Source organism: Halichoeres trimaculatus, unplaced genomic scaffold (genome assembly GCF_033239565.1).
Source record: "Halichoeres trimaculatus isolate MK-OKI-2021-1 unplaced genomic scaffold, fHalTri1.1 fHalTri1_scaffold_6, whole genome shotgun sequence".
NCBI classification, from domain to species: domain Eukaryota; kingdom Metazoa; phylum Chordata; class Actinopteri; order Labriformes; family Labridae; genus Halichoeres; species Halichoeres trimaculatus.
Genome location: NW_027437184.1, coordinates 29,629,712 through 29,654,331, shown reverse-complemented (window position 1 = coordinate 29,654,331; position 24,620 = coordinate 29,629,712). Strand labels below are relative to the sequence as shown.

Genomic DNA, 24,620 nt, shown 5'->3' with positions numbered 1-24,620 from the left:
GTTTTGTAAACTCACAGTGCAGTTAAGTTGGTTTTTCTAAACTTATTCTGTGACACGCATTTAATAAGATTTTTTCTTTTCATTTTGGGTATGTCATTTAATAAATTAAAGTCTAAGGTATTTTGATCACTAAATATAGATATATTGGTGATAAAAAACATTTTATAGAAGAGTGTTTGTGTGTTCGTTTCTATAATCCTGCAAATTCTCAATAATCATTATGACGGTTTCTTTCCCAACATTATTCCCTCACCTGAGGACTAACTGTACTGATGTGAATAAATTAAAGCCCTGAAACAGTTTTTAACTTTGCCTTGTTAGGTGACCTTGAGTGTTTTGAAAGGTGTCTATAAATAAAATCTTTATCATTCTTGTTACTTTATGCCCTGACACAGACCTACTCATCATTTGTTTCATCTATATCAGACTGACAGCATCACTAACAGACTCGCTGATCCGAGCTTAACGATGGTCCAAACAGGCCCAGACAAACATGCAGGGGTCCTCATGGTTCATATAGCATTTGTTACGTCTCTAAGAAACAACCTGCTGCTGAACGGTTCCCTCTTATCACTGCTGACCACACAAACATTAATAAAGACAAAAACAAGAGGCGTTTTAAGAGGTTTTTTCTTTAAAAATAACAGTAAAAAACTCTTTCATACAGTTCAACGGGAATAATTACAGAGTACAGCTTTTAAAAATAACATTTCATGGTTGGGACATTATAAAGGAGTAGAACTGCTGACAATGTTTGAAGTTTTGAATTCTTCTTCAGGTTGGAGTGTTTGTAAATTTAATTCTCAAGCAGCAGATTGATGCTGAAACATGCAGGTTTGTAAAGGCTGGTAAGGCATTTGATGTTTATCATGAAGCTTTGGTTTAAGATGGAAAAGTTCCAGAGGAGAGGGGTTTGTCTGATGTTCAGGTTTCATGTGAACTCACAAGAGCCAAAAACAAAAAGAATGAGACAGTTCATTTAGTTCATGGGGCTGAAGAGGCATCTGTGTGTGACGCTGATCTGAGCTTTGTACAGTCTGATAAAGTCTACTCTACCATGTTACAGTGTGTGTGTGTGTGAGGTGACCTGCACCTCCAGTCTCTCTGTTAGTAGCTGAACATCTGCTGCGTAGGCCCGCTCTGCTGCTGTGGGGGTGCTGGCTGGCCCTGGATGGCCCGGCCTGGCTCTGGTCCCTGATTCTGGACCTCCTGCCCCTCCACCTGACCCCCCTCCAAAACTGGCGTCACCTGGCTTCCTTCGGCTGCAGGCACCGGCCTCCAGGCCAGCGTGGGCGCCTCCAGCTGGTGGCTCATGGGATTGACCAGCGTGGTGACGTTGATGAAGTGGGCGACGGACTGAGACGTTGTTGCACCACCGGGACCCACCGTCTCAGGGGCGAGCTCGGCAGGGCGGTTGTGGAGCATGGCCGAGCCGCTGACGGTGTCAAAGGTGACGGTGAGGATGGAGTTGTCGAGGGTGAGGGGCCGGTCGCCAGCAGTCAGGTGACCCACGGCGACGGGCTGCAGGCTGGTGAACTGAGCGGGGGCGTGACTGGTGATAGGGGTGACGGTGATGTTGGTGAGACCCACAGAGCTGTTTGGAGAGGGGGCTGAGGGCGCGCTGGGGTCAGCCAGGACCACCACCTGAGGGGACAAGAAGAAAGGGTATGAAGCAGAAATATGAAAACAAAAACTACAAAAACCATCCATACATAAAAAATATTACTGAAAATAAAACCAACTGTGAGACTGGATTTTAACTTTGACAACAAAAATAAAAATGGTCTTATATTTGTTTGATGATTTAACGGACAAAAATGTGAATACAAGCTTGTATAAACCACATACTTCATTTTTCCTAACGGCTGACAAGTCCATTAGGATTATGCTTTTATTATTATATCATTTATAACTGCTTTTTTCTTTCTTTTAGCATTTTGATTTACCTTCTCTTAAGGCATTTCAGCTGTGTGAGGTATCATGTTTTAAAGCTAAATCTCATATTAAATGTTTGTTCCCCCACATCAAAGGACAACTGCTCATGTTTGATGGTTGGATGATAAAATATTTTCCATAATTTCATCAGTTTGACATCACTTCACATCGTTCCCACTCTGACCTTGCAGGCAGACATTTTATTTCACTGTTGTAGCAGAAAAAGTTGCCATAAATCATTACTCCATGTGTTCTTGTAGTTATTTAACAGAAATAAACAAACAAGAGGAAGTTCAGCTTTTTTGAAAATAAAGACACATTGTGATCGCAGACGCTTCATCACTCTTCCTTCGGAGCATTTTCATATCCAGTCTGCAGTCTGCAACCGACTCATTCCTTCTGCTCTTTGGGGAAAAGAAAAGTGTTTTAAATCAGCAGCTGAGTAAATATCTGTATGTGTACCTGCTGGATGCTCTGCACAGCAGAGCTGGTCTCCGTCTCTTCACCTACGATCACAGCGTTAAACTCAGTCATAGTCTCCGTCCTCGACTCGGGGAAATCAACATATTCATCAGACTCTGAGAGCTCCGGCTCGGCCTGGACTCTCTGCTTCTTCTTTGGGTTTCGTGAGGGTCGGGTGGGTCTCTCCTGAGACAGGCCGTCTTTTTCCAGAGTCAGAGAGGGCTAGGGAGGGGAAAGAAATGTTTCACAAAACATGTAAAGGCAGTGGCAGAGTACAATTTAAATACAGACTCATTTTGTTAGCTACTCTACAAAAATGCCTAACACGTGTTGTGTTAGATCAGAGAGAAAAAAGGAGGTCAGTGCTTCTGTTGTACAGCTCTATGAGGCAGCTGCACTCGTGAACACTGCATAAACAAATCCATGAATAAAAGGATCTTTATTGAGCTCTGGTTGTTGAGACTGGAAACCAAACATCCACAACACAACATATTTTTGTATAACAGATATTTTTTAAATAAAGTTTTACAAACATAATCATCACTTTTGGCGTTAGCATTTTTATTGCTGTTAAACTGTTTTAAGCTCTGTTACTGGACTAGCTTAGTGCTGCACTGTGACTGAGCTGTAATCTCACCTGAACGATGCTGATGGATGAATCATTGATTGTTGAAGGTTCTTGAAGATCATCAAACTCATCGATCCGCACAGACACAACCTACAGGAAAGAAATGAGGGCATGTTTTATAAAGTAGTAACCTTTAAAATTCTGTTAAAACTTAACTTATTAAAATGTTTGAATCCAACGTAGTCGTCTGGACTCACCTCAGGGTGTTTCCGTCTCAGGTGCCGGTTCATGGAGGCTCTTGTGGACACTTTGGTCCCACAGAGGTGACAGGACTGAGCCTCCACCTTCTCATGGGTCAGGTGGACGTGTTTCTGCAGCATGTACTCAGTCAGGTACTTCTTATCACATGTGGCACACGTCCACGTCTTACCCACTGCAAAGAGATCAGGGGAAAACCTGAGTCATGTATGCTTGGCAGACTCTGACAAATAAGACATTTGAATATCCCTGCACTCAGAAAAACTTTTTACACTTGACCAGCGGGTTGGGGAGGAGGAAACACTAGCTGTGTTCACAAACACAAAACGCCTGAAAATTTTGCAAAACTACCTGGACGAGCTTCATACAAGGGAGAAAAAAGATTTTCCCACATATTTTTCCAATAAGAAGTCAGAGCAAGCAGAAAACTCAACTATGAATGTTCTGGAAAAATCTGAGCGAGCAGTCAGAGGTCATGATATTTACATAATTCCAGTCTATTTGTGAGTGAAGTGTGTAAACAACACGAATAAAAGCATCCGAGGTTGGGGCCTGATTCTCAAGAAAAAAAAAGTGATGATGTCACCACTCTTGATTTTGGTTAGTCTACTTACTTTTGTTACGGAGCAAACTCTCAGCAAGTGTTTGTCTTATTTTTCTCTTTACAAACCATTCATGTGTCATTTTTGTCTGAGAAATAAAATTTTTTATTGACTTTTTCAGGTGAATAAACATTGAGTCATTGTTGAGTCAAACTACAAGTTTAATGAGAGATTAAAATGGCCTTTAAAAATTAACTTTAAATCTAGCTTAAATAAAGTAAAAATAAATGAGAAAATGAGAATTCTTTTCTATTCTAAATAAAAATAATCACATGCTTTTACTTAGATAAATGAATAAATGAGGGCTGTAAATATTAATGATTGCATAATGTTGTTGTCTTGGGAAGAAAGTAGATATTTAAAAAATAAACAGATAAATAATCAGCATCTTTTTTGTATTCGCATTACACACCCGAAGCAGCTGAGGAGCGCACGTCTGTCAGGAAGAAGAAAAGCATGCTCCATAAAAGATTCAAAACTTATAAAGCAGAGCTGTGCAGACACCATAAAACTGTAAAACCAAAGAGGCAGTGGGTAAGAATCTTTTCCTGATAACGTAATATTGGTAGATGTTGACTTGATGATATCTGCACAGATGCACACAGGGCGTGCGCTCTGCATGGGCGCCTACTTCCCTTTTTCTCTTTGTTTGTCTTCTTAATGTAGTAAAGGAATGTGATAAAATACCAAGAGTGTGTAAAGGGATCATAAATGAATAAATATTTGATCAATTTGACATTATTTTCTCAGTCAAAGCAAAGCAAAACCTACTTTAGTTAAACTCAGGATTTCTTAAGATTTAAGAAAATAGATCAATTTATTTGTAAGCAAAATATAAGTTAAAGCTGTAGTAAAACTTAATTTATTGAATTTATAGGTTTGGTAGGAATGATGATTTTTCTTTCTTTTAAAATGCTTAAACTTCATGCTTATTTCAATGGTTTATATGATTTCTTAAAACTGTTGTATTTGATCTGCTTCCTTTAAAGGTTTTTACCTCTGTTTTTTCATGCTTTACAAGTGAAATCCAGTCTACTTTTGGCAGTTTCTTCCTTTTTAAGTTGGGATCACAGCACACCTGAGAAAAACTTGCCAGTCTTATTAGACACCTCCTTAACTGTCAGTTCCCTACATAATTCGAAATACCACGCCCTCATATTGACCTTTGACCTGTTAGATTATTTGTGTTGCAGGTGAAGAGGTATAAATCACTCACATGTCTTTTCACCTATGCCCCTTAACCCTACCTTCTGCAAAGCTCTGAGCTGTAATAACTTTAGAATAGATAACCTGTACAAAACTAGAAAAGCACTCAGAGAGCACAGACCTCTGCCAAGCATGTTGTGATTGTCACCAACACTTTAGTCCTACTTTAATGTTGTACTCTCTTTCAGCAGACTGTCTGCTATAATTTGGTGTTAGTTGCAGGTTTGTATGATAATTTGTTTCCTGACAGTGTTGAATATTATGATGACCCAGTACATATTTCATATTCCGGATCTTAGTATCCAGAATATTGCCAGGATCTGAATTGTATTTTTACACATGTCAGAAATTCTAGTGACCTTGTCTTGTATTGTTTTGCAAAACAATCAGACCATTTATGGTGGAGTTATATACACATATGGTGAAAATGGCCCTATCTCACAATGATAAAGAATCCTTTAAAAAAGATCCTGGATCCAAATGGTGATTCGGATCACCTCCAAAATTTAATCACTTCTTTCTTATCCTATTTTCAACATTTCTTGAAAATTTCATCAAGATCCGTTTTATGTTGTTTACAGACAACCTCTCCCAAAAACATAACCTCCCAGGCAGAGGTAAAAATCCTATGTGTGAATAAAGAAACAAGCTTTACAGACCAAATTCATTCTTGAAGCAGAGTGTACGCATGCTTCATTCTACTTTAAAAATTAATATTTAAACTTAAGTGTTGGTGGCTGCTGTTTTTTGACCTCCTGCATCGGCTTCTTTTTTTTCAAACACTGGAGGTTGCAGGTCTGATGTGAGGAACTTGCCTGTGTGGATAAGTTTGTGGGTTTCTAGCGTCGTCCTCTCGCTGAACGTCTTTCCACACAGCTCACACATGAAGTCCTTTATACCTGCAGGCACAAGGTCAGAGCAATAAATAAACAGAATGACACAAAGAGAGCACAAATGGCTTTTACTTGAAAGGTTTCATTCTTGACTTTTAGCCTGAAAGAAAAAAAAATGTTGAGGCTGTCTCAGAGAATATTTCCACTGCCTGAAAAACCTCTTTTTCTCTCAGCCTGACACATTTTTCTCACCTGTGTGCCTCTTGTAGTGTTTCAGCATGTTGACCTTCTGGGCAAACTTGCGGTTACACTCCTTACACTCGTACTCTTTGATGCCCTTGTGGAGCTTCATGTGGTGCCTCAGAGCGTGCTTCGTCTTCATGCCTGCACACGAAACGACATCTTTTCAGCGATGCAAACACTCACTCATAACTCCTGATGGAGGGATTTAACAAGCGAAAGAGATGAAGTGTGACGAGGTTATGATGGAGGAGCGAGGTCCTGACCTTTCCCACACTCTGCACACAGGAAGTCTCTGATGTCGTCGTGCACCCTGAGGTGCTCCTTCAACATGTCCTTTCTTGCGAATGATTTGTTGCATTTATCACAGCTGTGGCTCTTCACACCTGGTTGATAAGACAAATACACACACACTCAATCAGAGCATGAAAGGAGAAGAAAATGTTTTTCAGTCTGTCAGCGTCTTTGAGTGTGAGGATTCATTTTGTTTCCAAAGAGTAGTCCTGTCAAAATGTCACCCTCTTTTTTTCCTGATAAATCTGACTCACAAACATTTCTTTCATCAAATCCTTCTGGTGCTTATTTATCTAAAGCGCCTGTGAGGGTATTTAACCTGGTTACGAAACAAACTGCAATGAGCAGCGTGTTGCAAAGGCTGACATTTTTCACATTTACCACAGAAGAGACTCAGACTGATCTGTGGGGCCGTCACAGTGACAGATTTCCCCTGCAGTGATTCAGGGTGGCTCAGTGGTGTGGTATGCAGTGATATTTCACCATCACTTCATTTTTTATTTGGCAAATCATATCTCACAGGGAAAGTGTATAAACTCATTGAAACAGTGATTCCTCTCAGTCTTGGCTTCTCTGCATCTTCAAAACTAAACAGTTTGATAAGAATTTTTGCAAGTGATGGTCCCATGGTCTCTCCACCATGGAGAACACTGTGTAACAGCACCTGTAAGGTACAGCAACCCAGGTAAAGCCTGGCAGACACTGTGCGATTGTCGGCTCCTTTTGAGCCGATTTGCTACTCGCGCAACTATTTTTTGGATTGGGCTGAATTTTAGCTCAATCCTGTGTCCTGCTTCGTGGGGAAATGAGGAGAGACTGACACCTCAGAACGTGCCCCCGATCACAAATCTGTTGATCGCAAGAAAATCAACCATGTCTGAAATCCTGATCACTCCTCATGAAGGAATCGCACAGTAGGAGCAGTACCAAGGAGCAGACTTGCCTCAACCTCTTGCACAGAGCATGGATGATCTCTGAAGTGACGTTTAAAGTTGGAAGAAGTTGGTCTAAAGTTCAATTTAGCTGTCACCGCATACCTCCTGTTCTTACTCAAGAATTGAGAGACCATATTGCCGACGTCTGCCCAGCCAATTCCCAGTCCATACAAGTCTTCTTCTTCTTCTTCGTTTTTTTGCTGTCTCTTTACACAGAATGGCGCAAATTGACAAGGCAGTGTATTTTTTTTGTTGAGCATCTTGGGTGTGCATCTTCCACTTCTGGGATTTTTCTTCTCCTCCTTTTGACATCGTAGAGGTCTACACAAGAGACCAGCTCCCAAACGCCATAGAAGAAGAAGGATACAGAGTCCTACGTGTGGACGTATAGTGTGAGCGGTGAAGTTACGTCAGAGCATTGGGTCGTATTCATGTGAGAACATGATTCTTGGGCTGTGAACTTTTGAATTCATAGTCCGAGTCGTGCAGTTTGAGATGGAGCTGAATCAAACGATTTAAAATATCACATAGTGTTTGCCGGGCTTAATGGTTTCACGATCTCAAATCTCAAACAGAAACAGGAGTTGCTCACCTGTGTGGATGATCTTGTGCCTTTCCAGGTTACCGATGCTGTTGAAAATTCGCCCACAGATTTCACACGGATGGATGTACCTTAAAACAGATTTAGGAGATAGGAATGGTTTTAATTCATGATCTTTAGTTTGACTTTTTTAGGAAAACTTTTTTTTTTCCCAAATCACACTGTTTACATTGAGCTGCAGCAGTGCATCAACAAATACTCTGTACATTCTCAAAGAAACTTTTTCAAACTTAATTACACCTTATATACACGCTATCAGCAGAATATTGTGATTCAGGTGATATTCATAAAAAATCCTCTAAGAAATCTGTATTTTTTAACTGGTTTGTACTTTTATGAGATTGTAAATGTTTCAGAGAAGAAATAGTTCTCGGCTTTCACATAGATCCTCATTTTTACGCTACAAAAATAGTCAATCTGTTCTATAACCGATGAAAAATTCGTGTCTGTTCTCTGACCTTATCCATAATCTCAGTTTAAGCCAAACAAACATATCGTCACCCTAGTAAAACAATGGCCTAGGTCATTTTTTAAAGTTTTGGGGAAAACACAAAAAACTTGACCAAATACAGAGCATATGTCATTTATTTAGCATTTCAAGCAAAAAGACCTTCGCACTATCGACATGCAGAGAACATTGTGTGACTGAGGCCAAGTTTTCTTACATTCTCATGAGACTTAGCCAACTTTAACCTGGCTAAAACAGCCCTTTCATTCCATAGCGTAAACTCAAATTACTCTGAGTTAAATTAAACAAATGTTGGGTAAACCACATTGGTCAGGAGGTAGTCCCTTTCCTCTCTTCTCCAGGTCTTCTTTGCTGGGTTTTTTATTCAACTTAACCCATTTCCAACACCCAGTTTTGACAATTTTTTGAAACCCAACCATTTACTGTACTTTAATTCCAAAAAGCAAATCAAAGCGTAAATGACTCCAACCTATGCTGAACAAATGTCCAGTTAATTATACGCTGAGTAGGCATACTCATTCATCCCCCACCAAAAATCAAAAACGTTTCTTTAATTTTAAAACTTTGAGGGGTATTATTGCCTTATGCTCGCTTATGTTTAGTTACATAAAAAGGGCTAGCTACCGATAGGTAGCTAGCTAGAAGTAGCTCAATTTTTAGTAAAACTATAACTTGTGAAGTTTAGACTAAATTGCTACACAACATTATACCCCAGCCTTTATGATAGTGAACTTAATCCCTCACTAGTAGAAACTGATTCAAGAATCATGTTTTCAGCTTCTTCTGCACTTAAATTTCTGTTTCTTCTTGAAGCAGCCGCCATCATGATAGCTTGTTCAATTGCCCAAGTCACACATTTTATCCTAAATAATCAACATTTTTGACCTAGGAAATAAAATGGCCTGAGTCACTCTCTTGTCATAGACCATTACCTTATAAGGTATAAAGAGCATGATCCTTTTAGCAAAAGCTTTAAGCAATTTTATCAGAGATTTCCAGCATTATCAAGAGATGACTCAAGCCAAAAACTAACTTTCAGCAAAAAATGACTTAGGCCATGATTTTAATAGGGTGACGATATAAGAACAGAACAGTAGCGTCAAAAGAGGATGTGATTTCATTATCTTGCCCCCCTGTGGTCTTACTTCTGCACTGCGGGGTCTGGCAGCTGCTCCCTGTGGATGACCAGGTGAGCGTTGTATGTGGCCTTCAGAGCGAAGCGTCTGTTACAGATGCTGCAGCCGTAGCCTCTCTCCTTGTGCTGCTCCATGATGTGCTTCAGGTACTCACGGCCCTTTGCAAACGACAGCTGGAGACACAAAGGAAGAGGGAGAGCGTGATTAACCGGCATCCTCAGTTTGGATTCACCACCTTATTCTCTTCAGATGCTTGTATCCAAGCGTGCAGACTGACCTGGACTAAGCTCACCTGACACTTCTTGCAGTTGTACTTGTGATGCTCGGGGTCGTCTTCTTCGTCGTCATCATCCATTTCGTCGCTGTCGTCGGCTGAGATGCCGATCTTCTTTATAAAGTCCTCTCTTTCCTGCTCATCCATTAAGGCGATGTCCTGGAGACAAAGAAAAACTTCAGCTTGATGACACTGAAAGCCCGTAAAGAGTGATTTCACTGATGCTGCACCGTTGTTGATTTGTGAACTTTAATCGGCTGGAAAAATCAGCTGATTCCAGTTTTGAAGCATCATTTCAAGTTTGAGAATAACAAGTATTCTGTTGTCATCAAATATTACCAATAAAGAAGGATTGTTTGAAAACTGTTAGTGTCTCTATCCTCCACCAGTGTTTTTTCACTCCAGCCCAAAACCTCAGATCTAGATTTAGATTCATGCATGAAATTAACATGGATACGTCTGCAGTTACAAGGCTACAAAAGTTGATTTCTGACGGATAAGACTGGTTTGAATTTTTCTGTAAGCTTTTTAAGTTTCTTTGAACAAAGAAATGAAACTTTCCAAAAAGAAACAAAACTAAAAACAATGGAAAGGAGGAGCATCCTGGCAGCAACTTCACATCTGAAACTGTACCTTTAAAAACACTGGACTGTTGTCCTTGGTTGTTGTTTCAGTTTGGGCCCAACATTGTGGGTGTACACATCTTTTGTTTCTTTTAAATTTTCTCTTTAAAACATCCTTCGTAGGAATCTTTTCTGGATTCTCTAAGAGTCCACTTCCCCGCTCTTTAAATCTCCAGTATTTTTTAATCTTCTTTTTGTGTACTGCTGTTTTTTCCCTCTTCCTTTTGTTTCTGTATTTTTGTTGTGAAGCACTTTGTAACTTTATTTGAAAAACTGCCACGGAAATGAAGTTTGATATCAGTATACTTTCAACACAAAGCACAACAAGAGAAACAGAGATGGTGCTGCAGGCTTTTTTGAACTTTGGAAACTGAGCAGAAAAACACTGCACTGTTTTTGTGTAGAAAATCAGGGGCTTCAGCTTCTTGAAAAAGGTTTCATATTTTCTTTATATCTTTGGCTTTCAGCAAAGAAAAAGATAAAATGTGTGGTATTTTTGTAATTACTCAGTGCTGATGAAAAAGCCCGACACTCTGCGCTGTCTCACCTTAAAGTGAACATGAATGTGATCTCTGAGGACGTCCACACGGAAGAATTTGCGAGCGCAGATTTCACAGGTGTACTTCTTATCCCCGTGAGTCAACAGGTGCTTATTCATGTTACTCCTGCAGGAGAACACCTGTGCACACACACACACACACACACACACACACACACACACACACACACACACACACACACACACACACACACACACACACACACACACACACACACACACACACACACACACACACAAAGAAAAGGGTCAGTGCTCCTGAACTGTATGGTTTTCTATCTCCAGGATTTGCATGTTTGCAGTTTGACCCTCCATCATGTGAGCCTTAAGTCTCCACTGCTGGGTTATTTAAGCGCTCACCTTCCCACAGATTGGACAGGGGGACGGCTCCTTCCTGTACTTGGTCCCTTCTTCTCCGTTGGCCTCCAGCTCCTCTCTCTTCATGTGTTTTGAGCCTGTGTGGATGCAACATGGTTTAACTCAGACTGGTGTGTAGCTTCAAGTGAGGTTTGATGTAAGTAGTAATAGAAAGATGTAACGAGACAAATGAACTGAGCCCTGCTCTGAGCTCCTGTGGGACTCACCCACTCCGTGCCTCCTGTGGTGCTCCTGCATGACGTCTTTGCGGTAAAACATCTTGTTGCAGATCTCACAGGAGTACAGCTTCTCACCGTGCTTCTTCTTGTGCTTGGAGAGGTTACTGTTAGTGGAGAAGAACCGTGAGCAGATATCACACTGGAACGTCTTGTCATCTGCAGGGAGAAGAGAAAGAAACGACAACTCACATTTCAGAGCAGGATAAAACCTGGAAGACATGTCGAGTGAAAGAACAGAAGAAACCAAAACAAAGACGTTTTTCTTACCTGTGCGGCAGTTGTGGAACTTTAAGGCATTTTCCAGGCGGAAGGATTTGTCACATGTGTTGCATTTATATTTGTACTCCAGGTCAGGCTGTCGAAACACATGAAAACATGAATATAAAATTAAATTAACAGAACAGCTTCAGTTCTCCTGGTAGTGACAGCGAGGAATGTAACTCACCATGTTCTTGCTGTGCTTGTAAGAGATGTGCTGCTTTAAACTCTCCTTGCGGCTGAACAACTTGTCACATTCATCACATTTGAACAGTTTATCACCTGAAACACACAAAGAAGTTACATAACACTTAACACTGACACATGCTTGATATTTATTGGTTTGAACCTGATTCTGGCTCTAAATCACAGACAGGTACTAAACGCTTATCCAGCTGTTTGCTTCAGCTATAAAGGTTTCCATGTAATCCTATGGGGCAAACTAACTGATTGCTTTTAAAACCATCCAAAAACACATTTTTTATGCAAAGATTCTGAAAAGAAGATTGACACAACAGCTCCCAAAAGTGAAGACAAAAAAGGTAGGGCTCCCCCTGCTGGCTGGCTGCATTATAGGCTATATGTGTTACGATGGACTGTGTCAACCTGACAGATCTTAAAGAGGGGGTACTGTGTGTTCTCATATTTTAAATATTGATATAAAGGATCAACGTTTGATGTTCAAAGTCAAGTGTACAGACTTTCAAATTGGTCTATATTCACATGTTGTAAAAAACCTTGAAAATTACTTTAAACTGGTCAAAATGCACCTTTCTAAAAAAACAAAAAAACAAAAACAAAACATAAGACCTTCATGGGATTTTCAGGACACTTTCCGAAATAGTGAGATCATTGCAAAAAGATTTCTGTTCATGACATATTGGAGGGACACCAAGGTCTATAGCTCTGCCCCCGACAGGCCTCCAGAGGGCCAGCCAATCAGAGAGAAGGGGGTTTGTGAAGCAGGGAGCCTTAAAGAGACAGCAGCTAAGATAAAGTATTTCAGACAGAGGCTGGAACAAAGGTTTTCTAAAACACCAGAGAGAGAAAAATATAGATTCTTTTAGTTATAAATCATCTAAAGCTACTACAGGGCTACCAGAGGAACAGCATAAATCCTAAAAAAGCACAACACCCCTTTAATGTCACACCTGAAGTAGGGGTGTTCTTGTTGAACTTGGTGCCCATCTTTTTATACAGTGATGTTTTTGCAGACTGAGTCGAGTCTTTCTTTTTTGTTTTTATTTACTACTGTGACTTAATGATTAGACTGTAGTACCTGTAATATAAAAGCTTCATTAAGTAAGCTTGACAATAAACTGAATTACAAACACCAGGCAAGAATTAAATAAAGCTCAGTGACTCATATCAAACCGCAACCAGCAAACCGTTGCTGGTTTTATCTCCTTCAGTATATCATGACATTTTTATGATAGCATTAAATTTGAGCCTTACTAAGGCTGAGTGGAGAAAATGTATGTAAGTAGCAGGCTCTCTTTATTCAGTGAGTGCATTTAGTGTCTTTCTGTCAGCTACACTCAGTATTATTTTACTTTGTAGGATCCTTTCTGTTTTATGATGCAATGGTTAAATAATGATTGTGGCGATAAATAATCTTCTTTAAGAGGAGGTGTGAGAGATCTTGTTGCAGCGACTGCACACAGTGAAGGGTGATAAATGCAGAACTTGGCGCACCGTGAGATCTGATGTGTCTGTTGAGGTTGCTGCTGTTCTGGAAGACCTTGTTGCAGAGGGAGCAGCGGTACACTCTCTTGTGCTCTCTGACTTTGTGTCTCTTCATGACGGTCGTGTTGTCTGGAGCGCTCAGTGGGCTGCTGCTCTCTGATGCTTTCTGAGACACTTTTGGCTCTAAGCTCTGAGCTGGAGGCTTCACTTCTGCAAAGAACAGAAACACAATGTCAGAAGAAAACCTGCTCTCTATACGACACAAACTGACAATGAAAGCCTTTGCCCAACACTTACACCAAAGTGTGGGTAAACAGGAATTGACATCATTAGAATCTTTTTTCTCAGAAAGGTTGTGAAACTTGAACTCTCTAAAAATGACAGCAACTAAAAAAATATATATTCATTTTCGGTACTTTTTAGTGCTCATGGGGTAAAAATATCAATTTATTTAATACAATTTTTTTTCAATTAAACATATTTATTACTCAGAATATAACCTTGCAATGTTGTGTTTATATTCAGCATGGAAAATTGCCCACTCTGCCACTCCCTCACAGTCACACGGATGCATTTAGGTACCTAAACATGGTACCTTTTAATTTTATGTGAATTGGTACCCAGTACTTTTGACAGAATTCAGTTGGTACCTACTAAAGTACCTAACTCGGTACCCATCCCTAATTGTAATTGGAATATCAATAACTTTCAAATATCATAATAAAACAAACAAATAATTATGAAAAAAATAATAAAGCATTTAAGGGCAGCATTTCTTTTGAGGTGTAGAAAACAACACTTTCTATGTCCATGTAAATTCTCATCATCCAGCTCAGAGTTATTCTGAATGCTCCAAACTGAGGAAACTGGACTGTTCAGAGTTTGTAGAGACGTTTCTCCTCTCATCCATGAAGCTTCATCAGCCTCATCGGCTTCATTCTAAACTATAAACAGACCAATTGTCTCAGTTTTAAGCATTCAGAATACTCTTTCTGTGAACACACACCATTTTTTGCTGTTCAGTTTGTATTTCCTTTGTCAATCAAATGCCTCAGTGAGTGTTCACTGTCGGGACGAAGGCCCCGCATCTGCAGGTGCAGTTTCTTCCCCAGTGGGGTAAACTGGGTCGGGTGATTGTGTTTTAGGTGGGCATGCGAATTTTTTGTTGCTGCACACCGGCTCGTCAGTGTTAATTGGCTCATCTTGCTCATTTGGTTTGAAGCTGAAATATTTCTACACTGGGGCTGTGGTGTTTCACTTTACAATTGTCTTTTTTCCTCCTAATTTCAGCTAGATTAACCTGCGTTGCCCATGACGAGGTCACAAGGCTCACTTGCTGCACTCAGTATAGCCTGATGCTAGTCATTTTTATCTATTTCAATATCTTGAAATAAGACATTATTTTAGCATGACCTTATAACGAAGTCATCCCTTTTCACTACCTATCTGTGTGTGAGTATGTGCTGAACAGACATTTTAACTGCGTGGCAGTCTGGTCAGCCTTTTTAGTTTTGTAATTACTTGCCAATAAAAGGTAAAGCTGAGGTTAAAGAGATGAAGCTGCTCATTGGGAACTGAGCGACTGACGCCTAAGCTCTGCTTTGAGCCTTTCTACCATGAAGCTATGAAGCTGAGATATCAAATGTTTGACTCTACACAAAGGAACAATCTTTATTTACCTTTAGCTTTTTATTAAGTTACTCTGCTGCCTTTTAGTCTCAGTACTGTCGGACATCTCTGACCATATCTCAGATTGCTGTTTGACGTCCTCTGCAGAATGCACCTGAACCTGCTCTGACCCGTAATGTGTTGCACATGTGGCGAGATGGAGCAACTGAGACGGACTGCAGTGACAGCAGAAGAACAGATCTTTTAATGAGCCTTCATTAAGTTCCTGTGTGTCGCTGCTTTGTTCAGTAGATCACGGCTGTAAACCAACTTTATCACTCATTGTAAGTTTATGGAGACTGATCACGCTCAGATTTTACTGTGACCTCAGTAATTATATTACAAAGACTATAAATCCTTCATCCCTGAGCTCACATTCAGAATAATATCACGACTGTCTGCAGTCACACAAATATTCTGTTGAGTGGTCACGACACCAGAGTTTTGAATTCAACACAATACCGAAAAAATTATCATCAATACCACTCCAACAAAAACAATTTTAGTTATTTGGTGCTTTTCAGTTTTAAAGAATATTAAATAACAGACTGAATTCTTTCTAAGCACGGGTGAAAATTATTACAACCTTGGTTAAATGTTCAAAGGCTAGTGCTGAGAAAAGGGAGAAATTTGTTCACATAAACCTCTCCTCTGTCACATGGAGTTTCTCCGATTTGTAGAGTTTAACCTAAAACATATTGATAAAAGCTTGAAGGTTTTGAGGCCAGAAACATCACAGCACAAGTTATTTACTGAAGCACTTTTTAACCATCAGGGCCTGATTTACCAGGGGATTTAGCAGATCTGCCTCTGTTCGAGGTGTGCAAATGACATTGTCTCATACTAACACCTATCTCCGTGATGCTAACAGCTCTTTGCAGTCAGAGCAAAATATTTACTGCCACATGTGAAGTATTGGTAACTGACCACCAGTGTTCGGAAATATTAGGCTTGGAGTTTTGAATTGAAAAACAAAATTTCAACATCTGAATGACAAATGGCGTATCTATTCATAAAGTCTGGTAACAATACTGTGATATTTACTGTTATGATGATAACCAGGAGTTAAATCTGCCTGGAGCTGTCTGAGACTCATGGTTATCAGTGCACATACAAACTTTGCCATTAAACACAACACAAAACTAATTTTGGACTGAAAATAAATTGTAAAATTTTTGTCACATCTGCCATGAATCAACTCCTAAATAAAGCCTAAGGACTTCACTCATCGCACGTGGATAAAACTGAGCGGTGTGAGGATGAGAGCACACAGCTCAGCTTTAGATCGCACAGAGTGGAGATACTAACAGCTCATCTCAGTCAGAAAACTGTAACTGCACTCAGCTGCAGAACTTAGTGGACGTTTTTGCACTTGAATATCATAATATATACAATATATGTAATGTTATATGATATAATAAGTTTGTTTGTAAATTAGACCTTAAGATGTAGTGTTTAACAGGATGATGTACAATCTGTGGTGCTTCGGTGTGGTAGCAATGAGGGACGGAACGGTTTATGAATAAAGACCGAACCGTTTGGTTTTCCTCACTCGGTTTGAGGCGTGTTTTTCTTTTTTTTTTTTTTCCAGCTCAGTTTGAAGCGAGTATGAAGCTCCGATCATATGCATGCGCAACGCAAGGCGAAGGACAAGGCAGAGGCTTGTGTGTTGTTAATATGATGAGTGGAGAAAGCAGAGTTAGCAGGTGTACCTGTGGCATTAAGTTTTTCTGCTGTCTGGGAGCACTTAGGACTAGATTTCAGACCACTTTGGCGAGTTTTTTTAAAGAGGACAATTCTTGCCACTTTTCTGGAGTTTGGATTCTGACATTGAAGCAAACAAACTCAACAAATTAACTTTTGACATCATGACTGTATATTGCCTTGAGTCTTTAACTGTTTTAATTAGTTTTTATCCCTTATTTTATTATTAAGTATTGAGTTTCAAACCACGGGGCAAAGAACCCAACATAAGTTTTTCACAGTGTATGTACTTGTTCATTATCTTGTGACAATAAAGCATCTTTAGTCTCATGTGTGCTTTCTGTCTCTCCCACGTTATTTCTCTCTCCTACAGAGTCCATGACAGTTACATGCAGATGGATTATCATCTTGTAAATTAGACAACAGCGTCATTTAGTGGCTTTTAGTGACTTCTGGGACAGCCAATAGTGACTTTCCTTACTGATGCGTTGGCATGTTGAAACTAGCAATGTTTCATTTAGCTTTGATGATGTTTAAAATGGGAAACAGCCTCATTCTTTCAGGTATTTCATGACAATACATTGATTAAAAACAATCTGTTAATAGTGGATTATTAAGGTATCTGGTATAAAGGTGTTAAAAACAACAACACTGCACACTGAACCAAACCGAAAACCGTGACTACAAAACCATAAGAACCGAATTGTGGATTTTGTGAACGGCTCCATCCATAGTAGCAATCAATTCTTCCCTCTGTGTTTCTGAATCGTTTGGTCAGTGTTATTAAGAATCGAGTAAATGCTCTTCTTAACTGTTATTACAACCATTAAAACGAACAGCAGCTTGTAAGAGGCATGCAAAAAACTAAATACTTTTTTTGTCTTATCTTTTTATTTAGCATTTTTCTAGTCACTTGAACTGTAACTGTTTTTCACATCATTTTATTTTGATTTACCTTCTAACCTTATTTTTTTGTTTTTACTGTATGAATCTAATTTATTTAGTTATCAGCCTTTTTATGACCACCATCCTCCTTCTTGCTTTAGTTGTTGAATACGTTACATCTTATATCATATAATATCTGTCGTTTAATGTGATGTTGTGAAGCACTTTGGGCAGCATACTTGAACATATGAAAAGCACCTAATTAAGAGTAAAGTTGAGATTGAAGAGCAGTTAGCGTTTGCACAGGCGTTAGCGAAACATCTATTGTTTTGTGAAACCCAACCACAGTGGGAACCTCTGGTTCCATTGCGGTAAATTTTTTATTGCTACATGTCATCACATGTTTACGTGACTGGTGTCAGGTGTAAGTGATTATTTCATCATGGATCAGTTTCTTGCTGTGTGATTTTGCCACAATGAGAACACCACAGACAAATTTCCCTCCTCGTGTTCTTTCCTCGCTGTTTATTCCCCCCTCACCTTTGTTTTTGTTTGTGGCAGCAGCAGCAGCAGCAGCAGCTCCAGGCCGTCGTCCCTTCACTCTTCTCCCTCGGCCGTGTCCTCTCCTCGGGCCCGGTGGAGCTGCAGGAGGAGGCTCTCCTTCCTCTTCAACAGGACCCACCGGGCTCTCCTCCTGGGGCAGGAGCGAGTTGACTGGAGGCACAGCTACCGTCTTTGCATCGTTGAGATGACTCAGCATGTTTGCTGTGATCATCAAGGAGAAGAGAATAAGAGCATGACTCAGCAAAGCATCTACTGAGAGATACTTTGAAGAGGTGACTTTAAACAGTTTCACCTCAGAGCAATGAGATGTTCAGAAACAAAACTGTTAAAGCTGGTGGATGATTTGGACACTCTCACCTGCATCGTTTGCCTCAGGTTTCAGAGGCAGGAGGGCTCCAGCTTTCTCTGAGGTCTCTTTTTTAGCAGAAGAGGGCTTCACATCTGAATACAAGAAAGGAAAGTGGAACTAAAAACTTTCTCTGGTCTCATTTACTGACATCAAATGAAGGATATGATTTTGATCTTCTATTGCTGGGTTATGCTTCTGTTAGATGGCACCAGATTGTAAAAATCCATCTCAACCTGAGCTGAAATTTTCTCTACCTGCTGCAGGAGCTGGTGGCTGGAGCGGGGGCTTTAACATGGGCCTCTCCATCTTCTTGGCGTAGAAAGCTCCATACCAGACCCTCAGCTCTGCTCCTGGCAGCACATCCTGAGAAACAAACAGCACAGGGATGAAAGAGTGATCTGCTTTTTACAGCACCTTCCTCAGAAAACAGACATCAGACAAGCAGAGTTGTTTAAATGACATTAATCACCACAGTGCCTGGAGTTTATGGCGTGCTGAAACAGTCCACTGACATTTTAATGATGTTTTGTATTTTAAGGTCACACTCCTTTTCAAAGACTCCTTTCATACAGGTGGCACAATTTCCAGTGGTTGTTAAAAACAAAAACCTTTGGCAGTGAGCTAGAACACTAAAAACTAGTAAGTGGCAAAAATGAACAACAGATGAAGGATGCTTAGTAGAGGTGCAACAGATCATAAATCTCATGGTTCAGCCTGGATCAAAGATTGAGGGTTACGCTTTGTTTTATGTTTTTTTTCTAAGGAGAAAAAGCCAAACAGAAAAAAAGGAAAGGCATCCTTTCCTGCTCCTCAAGGCTCAAACTGTGCATTTCAAGGCAAAACGACTCAGGCGTCTCTTTTGTCTTTTAACATCTTGAAATAAGACATCTCTCTGGAGCTGTCAGGTGAATGTGGATCATGATAAAGGTAGAGTCTGCAGTATTTTCCTCGAAAAAATAAAAAGTCAACTTTAACAGGAACAATCCCACTCAACTGTCTCCTACAGGCCTCTATATATGTTTGTCAGTGTCTGTGTCTGCCTCAATCCCCTCCTTACGCTGTATGTTGATCTTTTAGTTGTTTCAGGACATTACTGGGCAGAGAGTAAGCGTGGTTACATCAGCCAATCACAGAGCGCTCAGTGTGCAAGTGACTTTGCATGTCAATGAAGGTGAGTGGAAGTAGCTAATCAGAGCAGCAACGACATTGCTAGACAGCTGGATGTAGCAAGGACAAAAAACACAACCAAAAGAAAGGAAACACCAAAAAGATAAAGCTTTTTATAAAATGAAGGTAAAGCTTGGCTCCACTTTCACTTGCTTCCAGGCACTTGGAGAGCAGCACAGGATGAAGAGCAACGAAGAGCTATGATTCAAATACCTTTGATTAGCTTGTGCTAATATACCAAGTCAGGTGCCCTCGAGTCCCTCCCTTGTAGAAATACAATGCTACAGGTGGTTGCTGGGCTGGTAAATGTGTTAACCTAGCTACAGCTGGAGGCTGTGGGTGTGGGCTGCTGCTGGCACTGAGCCAAAGAGGAGGAGCCCAGTTTGAATTTGTGTTTATTTACAAGAAAATTCCTGCAGCTCCTACCTTTCAGTCCAATAAAACGTCCAAAACAAAAACAATCTATCTTGCTAAAAAATATGATATTTGCTTAAATTTCAGTTCTTGCCAAGTTTCAGCATCCCAGCCCTGCTTTCTCAGCAGTGTCTGAGTATGCAGAGTGATGCTTTGTGTCTTTTACCACATAGGAGAAGGAGAGGACCAATGTGATGCAATTTCTACTTATTTTAATCAGTGATCCGTGGAGCTGTAAGCTTCTTTCCTTCATTCATGGATGTCTAAATGCTGTATCAGTAAAACTGTTATCTGGAAAGTCTCGATGAAACAAGGTAAAGATGTTTTTGGTGGGGATGCAATGAGATTTCTTTATCTGAAATATATTTTTTAAGTAATTTTATAAAAGAACGTCTCTTGAAAACCAGGACAGAACATGGATCTCAAACTTCCTGCAGGTTTTGCAGTCAAACTGCAATGATAAAAAATGTTAAATGACAGAAGCCTACTTTCCCTGAGTATAAATAAATAAATAAATAAATAAATAAATAAATAAATAAATAAATAAATGAAGACAAGATAAACCTTGACTTCTCAGAACAACATAATCGTCTGAGAAACTTGTGTTCAGACTGTCTGAACGTACCTGTGAGGTGTTGAAGTAGACGTCATCGTCCTGCTGGTAGGCGGTCAGATTCTGGTGTTTGTGGTCTGTGGCGGGTCGAACCAGCATCATCCAGTTACAGTCCTCTTCAGAGCTGGAGTCAAAGCACACCACCACACCGTCTTTCTGGAAGATCTGCCCGATAAAGGATTAAAAAGAGGAAACAATTTTTAAACAGCATTTCTAATAAGTGAACAGCAGGTGTGTCTGTGTCAGGATTCATGAGGTTCACCTTGAGGGGAAACATGCCTTCCCTCTCCAGGTGAGGGACTCTCTTAGCTTCAAAGGGCCCAAACCGCGTCCTCTTGACCAGTCGACGCAGGACAAACACCCCCTCTTTCCCATCAGCCACCTGTCTGATCTCCAGGCTGTTTGGCAGAGACGACCTGGTACAGGGGAAAAGATCCTATGAATAAGACCAATACGATAAAAGATATCTAAAAAAAAAAAAAACCTCCCCTGAAGGCGCCAGGTTTTGTTATCATGTCCTTGTGTTTTAGATGTGTGTGTATTGTTTTGTGTCACAGCAGGGTCAATCTAGAGTCGGATCTGTTGCATGTGTACACAAAGTTGGCCACTTACAGACTTGTAAAGACTCGCTGGTTACTCATATGACAATCAATGACTATATTTACATGCACACCGTATTCCTATTCCTCCATATTCTGGTTAACACAATATTCCAAAAATAGCTTCTCAGGGTGTTGCACTACTGGAATATTCCTGTTTACATGTTAATCAGCAGATTCCCAATAAACCATGGCAGTAGTAGAAGCGCCATGACAAGATGTGCATTTGCCCTACACTGTGTAATATTCACATTCTTTATCAAAGTGTGACTACAACTCTCTTGTTCTTATTCATCTCTTGAATAAGAACAAGCAGCTTGTCACACAGTCTTTTAAAAGTATCATTGTTGGGGTGCCTTCGCCCATCCATGTAATCTATGTTGAACTTTTTAACTATTTTGAACAAGTTTGTCTCCTCCTCTTCCCAAACCTGTAGGGTCTTTTTCTTTCTGGCCATGTTGAACATGCACAGAAGTAAAAAATAATCCTTTAAGTAGCTCACTTGGGAGCTATGTGTTATTCACTTAGAAATGACACATTTACATGACCCAATATTCAGCTTGATACAGGTGGATGGCAGGGGTCTCACTCTGGTTTCTGATCAGAAAAATGAGCTTTATTGGGTTATGACAATTGGAATAAGGTGTTTACATGCCTCCCACGCAATCAGAACTTTGTCATTCTTCAGATTTATACAGGAATATGGTGTGCATGTAAACGTAGTCAGTGTCTTTGAGCTGAAACAAACAAAGAACCTCCTGGTATGGTTGTACACCTTCTTTCCACTAGTATAATGAAGCAGAGAGGTTCCCTGAGAGTGGTGTTCTAACATCAACTCAAAGAATAAATGAAAAGTGTCAAAGATGGATTAGTGAAGATCTGATGTGGATCTAAGATTATTGCCTCGGCCAAACTGAAACTTATTTTTATCTTTAATATCAAATCAAGAGTCCTGAAAAAAAGATCTGATTCATGCTTCTTTGTCTTTGTGTCAAAGACATGTTTCTTATTTTAAGAAACTTGGGAAAAAAATCCTTGCTCTATTGGCAGATCTTTTTTCAACTCTTTACCATCACTTTGGGCCTTTCTTTGTATTCTACTATCTTGCAATAGGACAATTTTTTTAGGTGAGTGGTTCGTACTAGGTCTAATAAGCCATTTTTTTTTCTAAAACTAATACAAACACTTGATTGAATTTTCAGTTTTTGCACTGCAAAGTGGACATACCGCAGCTGCTGAAGACAACTTCTGCATTTAAGTTTTGGAGAAGTACTTATTCATTTATTGTGACAGTAAAGAAAAAAACAAAGATCTATGATGGAGGAAAGTGTAAAGTTTGCACTGATGGTAATAGTAGCTGTGTTTTTAACAGTAAAATTGAACTGGACTGAAGAATCGTTTTCTAGCTGTTGATGATGGGAATGGCACCAACAAAAATCAGTATGGAATTTAACACACTCTGCAGTGAGGCCAGTTCTAAACTACACTGACCGTTGTTCAATTGTTTTAATTAATTGTAGGATGAGAGCTGGGGTCTGAGGAGGTAGAAACAATGCACCAAAGAATCTGCAGATGCTAAAGTATACATACAAAAACAAGTCATACCTATACCCACAGTATCAATAAAAGAGTCGAAAACAGGAGCAGAACTTGTTGATTCACTCAGTTTCTTGTCTCTTCATTGATTTTTTTCTGGTTAACATAAATGCCTCAGTTTGTTTGTTCTCATTAAGTTTTAATGGATACTTCCTGCTGCTTTGGTGCATCTGTTCACCCTGACTATCTGCAGAACTTCTGTCTAGGGGAGATGAGCTCTATGAAGAAGGTGTGAAAAACAAATCCCCTTGGGTCTACACATGCACCTCACACTACAAAATTTGGGGAGATTTTCAGGATTTTTTTCAGGTGTTGGTGACGCTCATCACTCACCGAGCCCGGCTGAGGACGAAGGAATCCTGGACAGTCACCAGTGGTCCCAGTTCAGGACACTCAGAGTCATGGTACTGCCCACAGTCCTCACACCCTGAAACACCCAGCAGGACACCTGTCATCACAGCACCCAGACTCGGACTCAGACAGAAACTTTAAGTCAGAGCTGGATTCATACTTACAGATCAGTTCATCTGGCGTCTGTTCAGCCATTATGACAACCTACAGACAGAGGGAATAATAATTCATGAGAGATAATTCATTGGGATGATGTATCAGGAGTTACACGGCACTGTTATATCATAGAAGATGATGTTTTAATAAATGATCATCTGTTCAGAGTGTGTGAAGAGTGTGACTGAACTTCAGAATGTCTACACACAGCCAACCCGGGACACTCCTGCTGCCCTGAACGCATCAGACCTCCAGAATAAACAGCTGTGTATCATGTCAACAATAACTGCTCTCTGTGTGGACGTGCATATTAACGTGAGCAGTCCAGGCAAGAGAGGGATCCAGGATTTGAGTCGTTCCCAAACTCCAGCCGGGTTTTAACTCCGATCTGAGCGGCTCCTCTTCTGTAAAATGTAACAAAGAACAGTCGGCATGGCGGATGGACCGGAGACGCAAACCACCAAACCGGAGTCGATGCTCTTCAACTGTCGATAGTCAGCCCGGGAGGCGGTTGAGAAAACCCCGGAGCGAGCCGGGAAACACGTCTGCACCTTCACTACAGAACTGCGTCATCATTTTCAGATTAAACGGCGTGTATGAAAGACGAGACACGTTACCTTTTCTGCAAAAGACCCTTCATTTATCGAATCCTGACTCCGGGTTCCAATCCGCTCCAGAAACGGCGCAGGACCGGAAACTAGGCCCGCCAAGTGCATTATGGGGACTGTAGTCTTCAGTGCAGTATGTAAACAAAACAAGCTAATGAAGAGTGAATTTGGCGGTTAAACGTCCTACTGAACTTCACAAGAAATACATGGAGGAAATTCACCTTTAATTTATCTTTTGTTTAATTGTTTAACACTTAAAGCTTATGTATTAGTTAATTCAACAACCAGTTCACTTAGTCCCGAGTAATAAAAAATAAATACATTAATAACAATAATTAACAAAATAAAATTAGACTGTTATTTGCCTACAGTTTATTCGCTGAAACACTGACTAGCTGAGGCAAATCAAGT

The 24,620-nt window shown here is 40.2% G+C and overlaps 1 protein-coding gene across 2 annotated transcripts; it reads right to left on the bottom strand.

Annotated features, from left to right (window-relative positions):
- Positions 1-596: 596 nt before the first annotated feature.
- Positions 597-24,317, bottom strand: prdm15 (PR domain containing 15). Of its 2 annotated transcripts, none has more exons than XM_074673048.1 (24): positions 24,219-24,317; positions 23,610-23,649; positions 23,428-23,521; positions 21,162-21,315; positions 20,912-21,064; positions 18,939-19,068; positions 18,714-18,797; positions 18,333-18,557; positions 13,545-13,745; positions 12,037-12,131; positions 11,859-11,946; positions 11,580-11,747; positions 11,356-11,450; positions 10,984-11,115; positions 9,832-9,972; positions 9,549-9,712; positions 7,926-8,005; positions 6,371-6,490; positions 6,117-6,248; positions 5,847-5,930; positions 3,223-3,398; positions 3,035-3,115; positions 2,398-2,619; positions 597-1,644 (listed from the first exon to the last, which is right to left on the bottom strand). In XM_074673048.1, the coding sequence occupies exons 1-24, from the start codon at positions 24,315-24,317 to the stop codon at positions 1,108-1,110; spliced, it is 3,495 nt and encodes a 1,164-aa protein (XP_074529149.1). In that variant the 3' UTR covers positions 597-1,107. The 2 variants fall into 2 exon arrangements, with proteins under 2 accessions (XP_074529149.1, XP_074529150.1); XM_074673049.1 differs by having other exon boundaries at positions 18,960-19,068.
- Between the last annotated feature and the right edge of the window lie 303 nt (positions 24,318-24,620).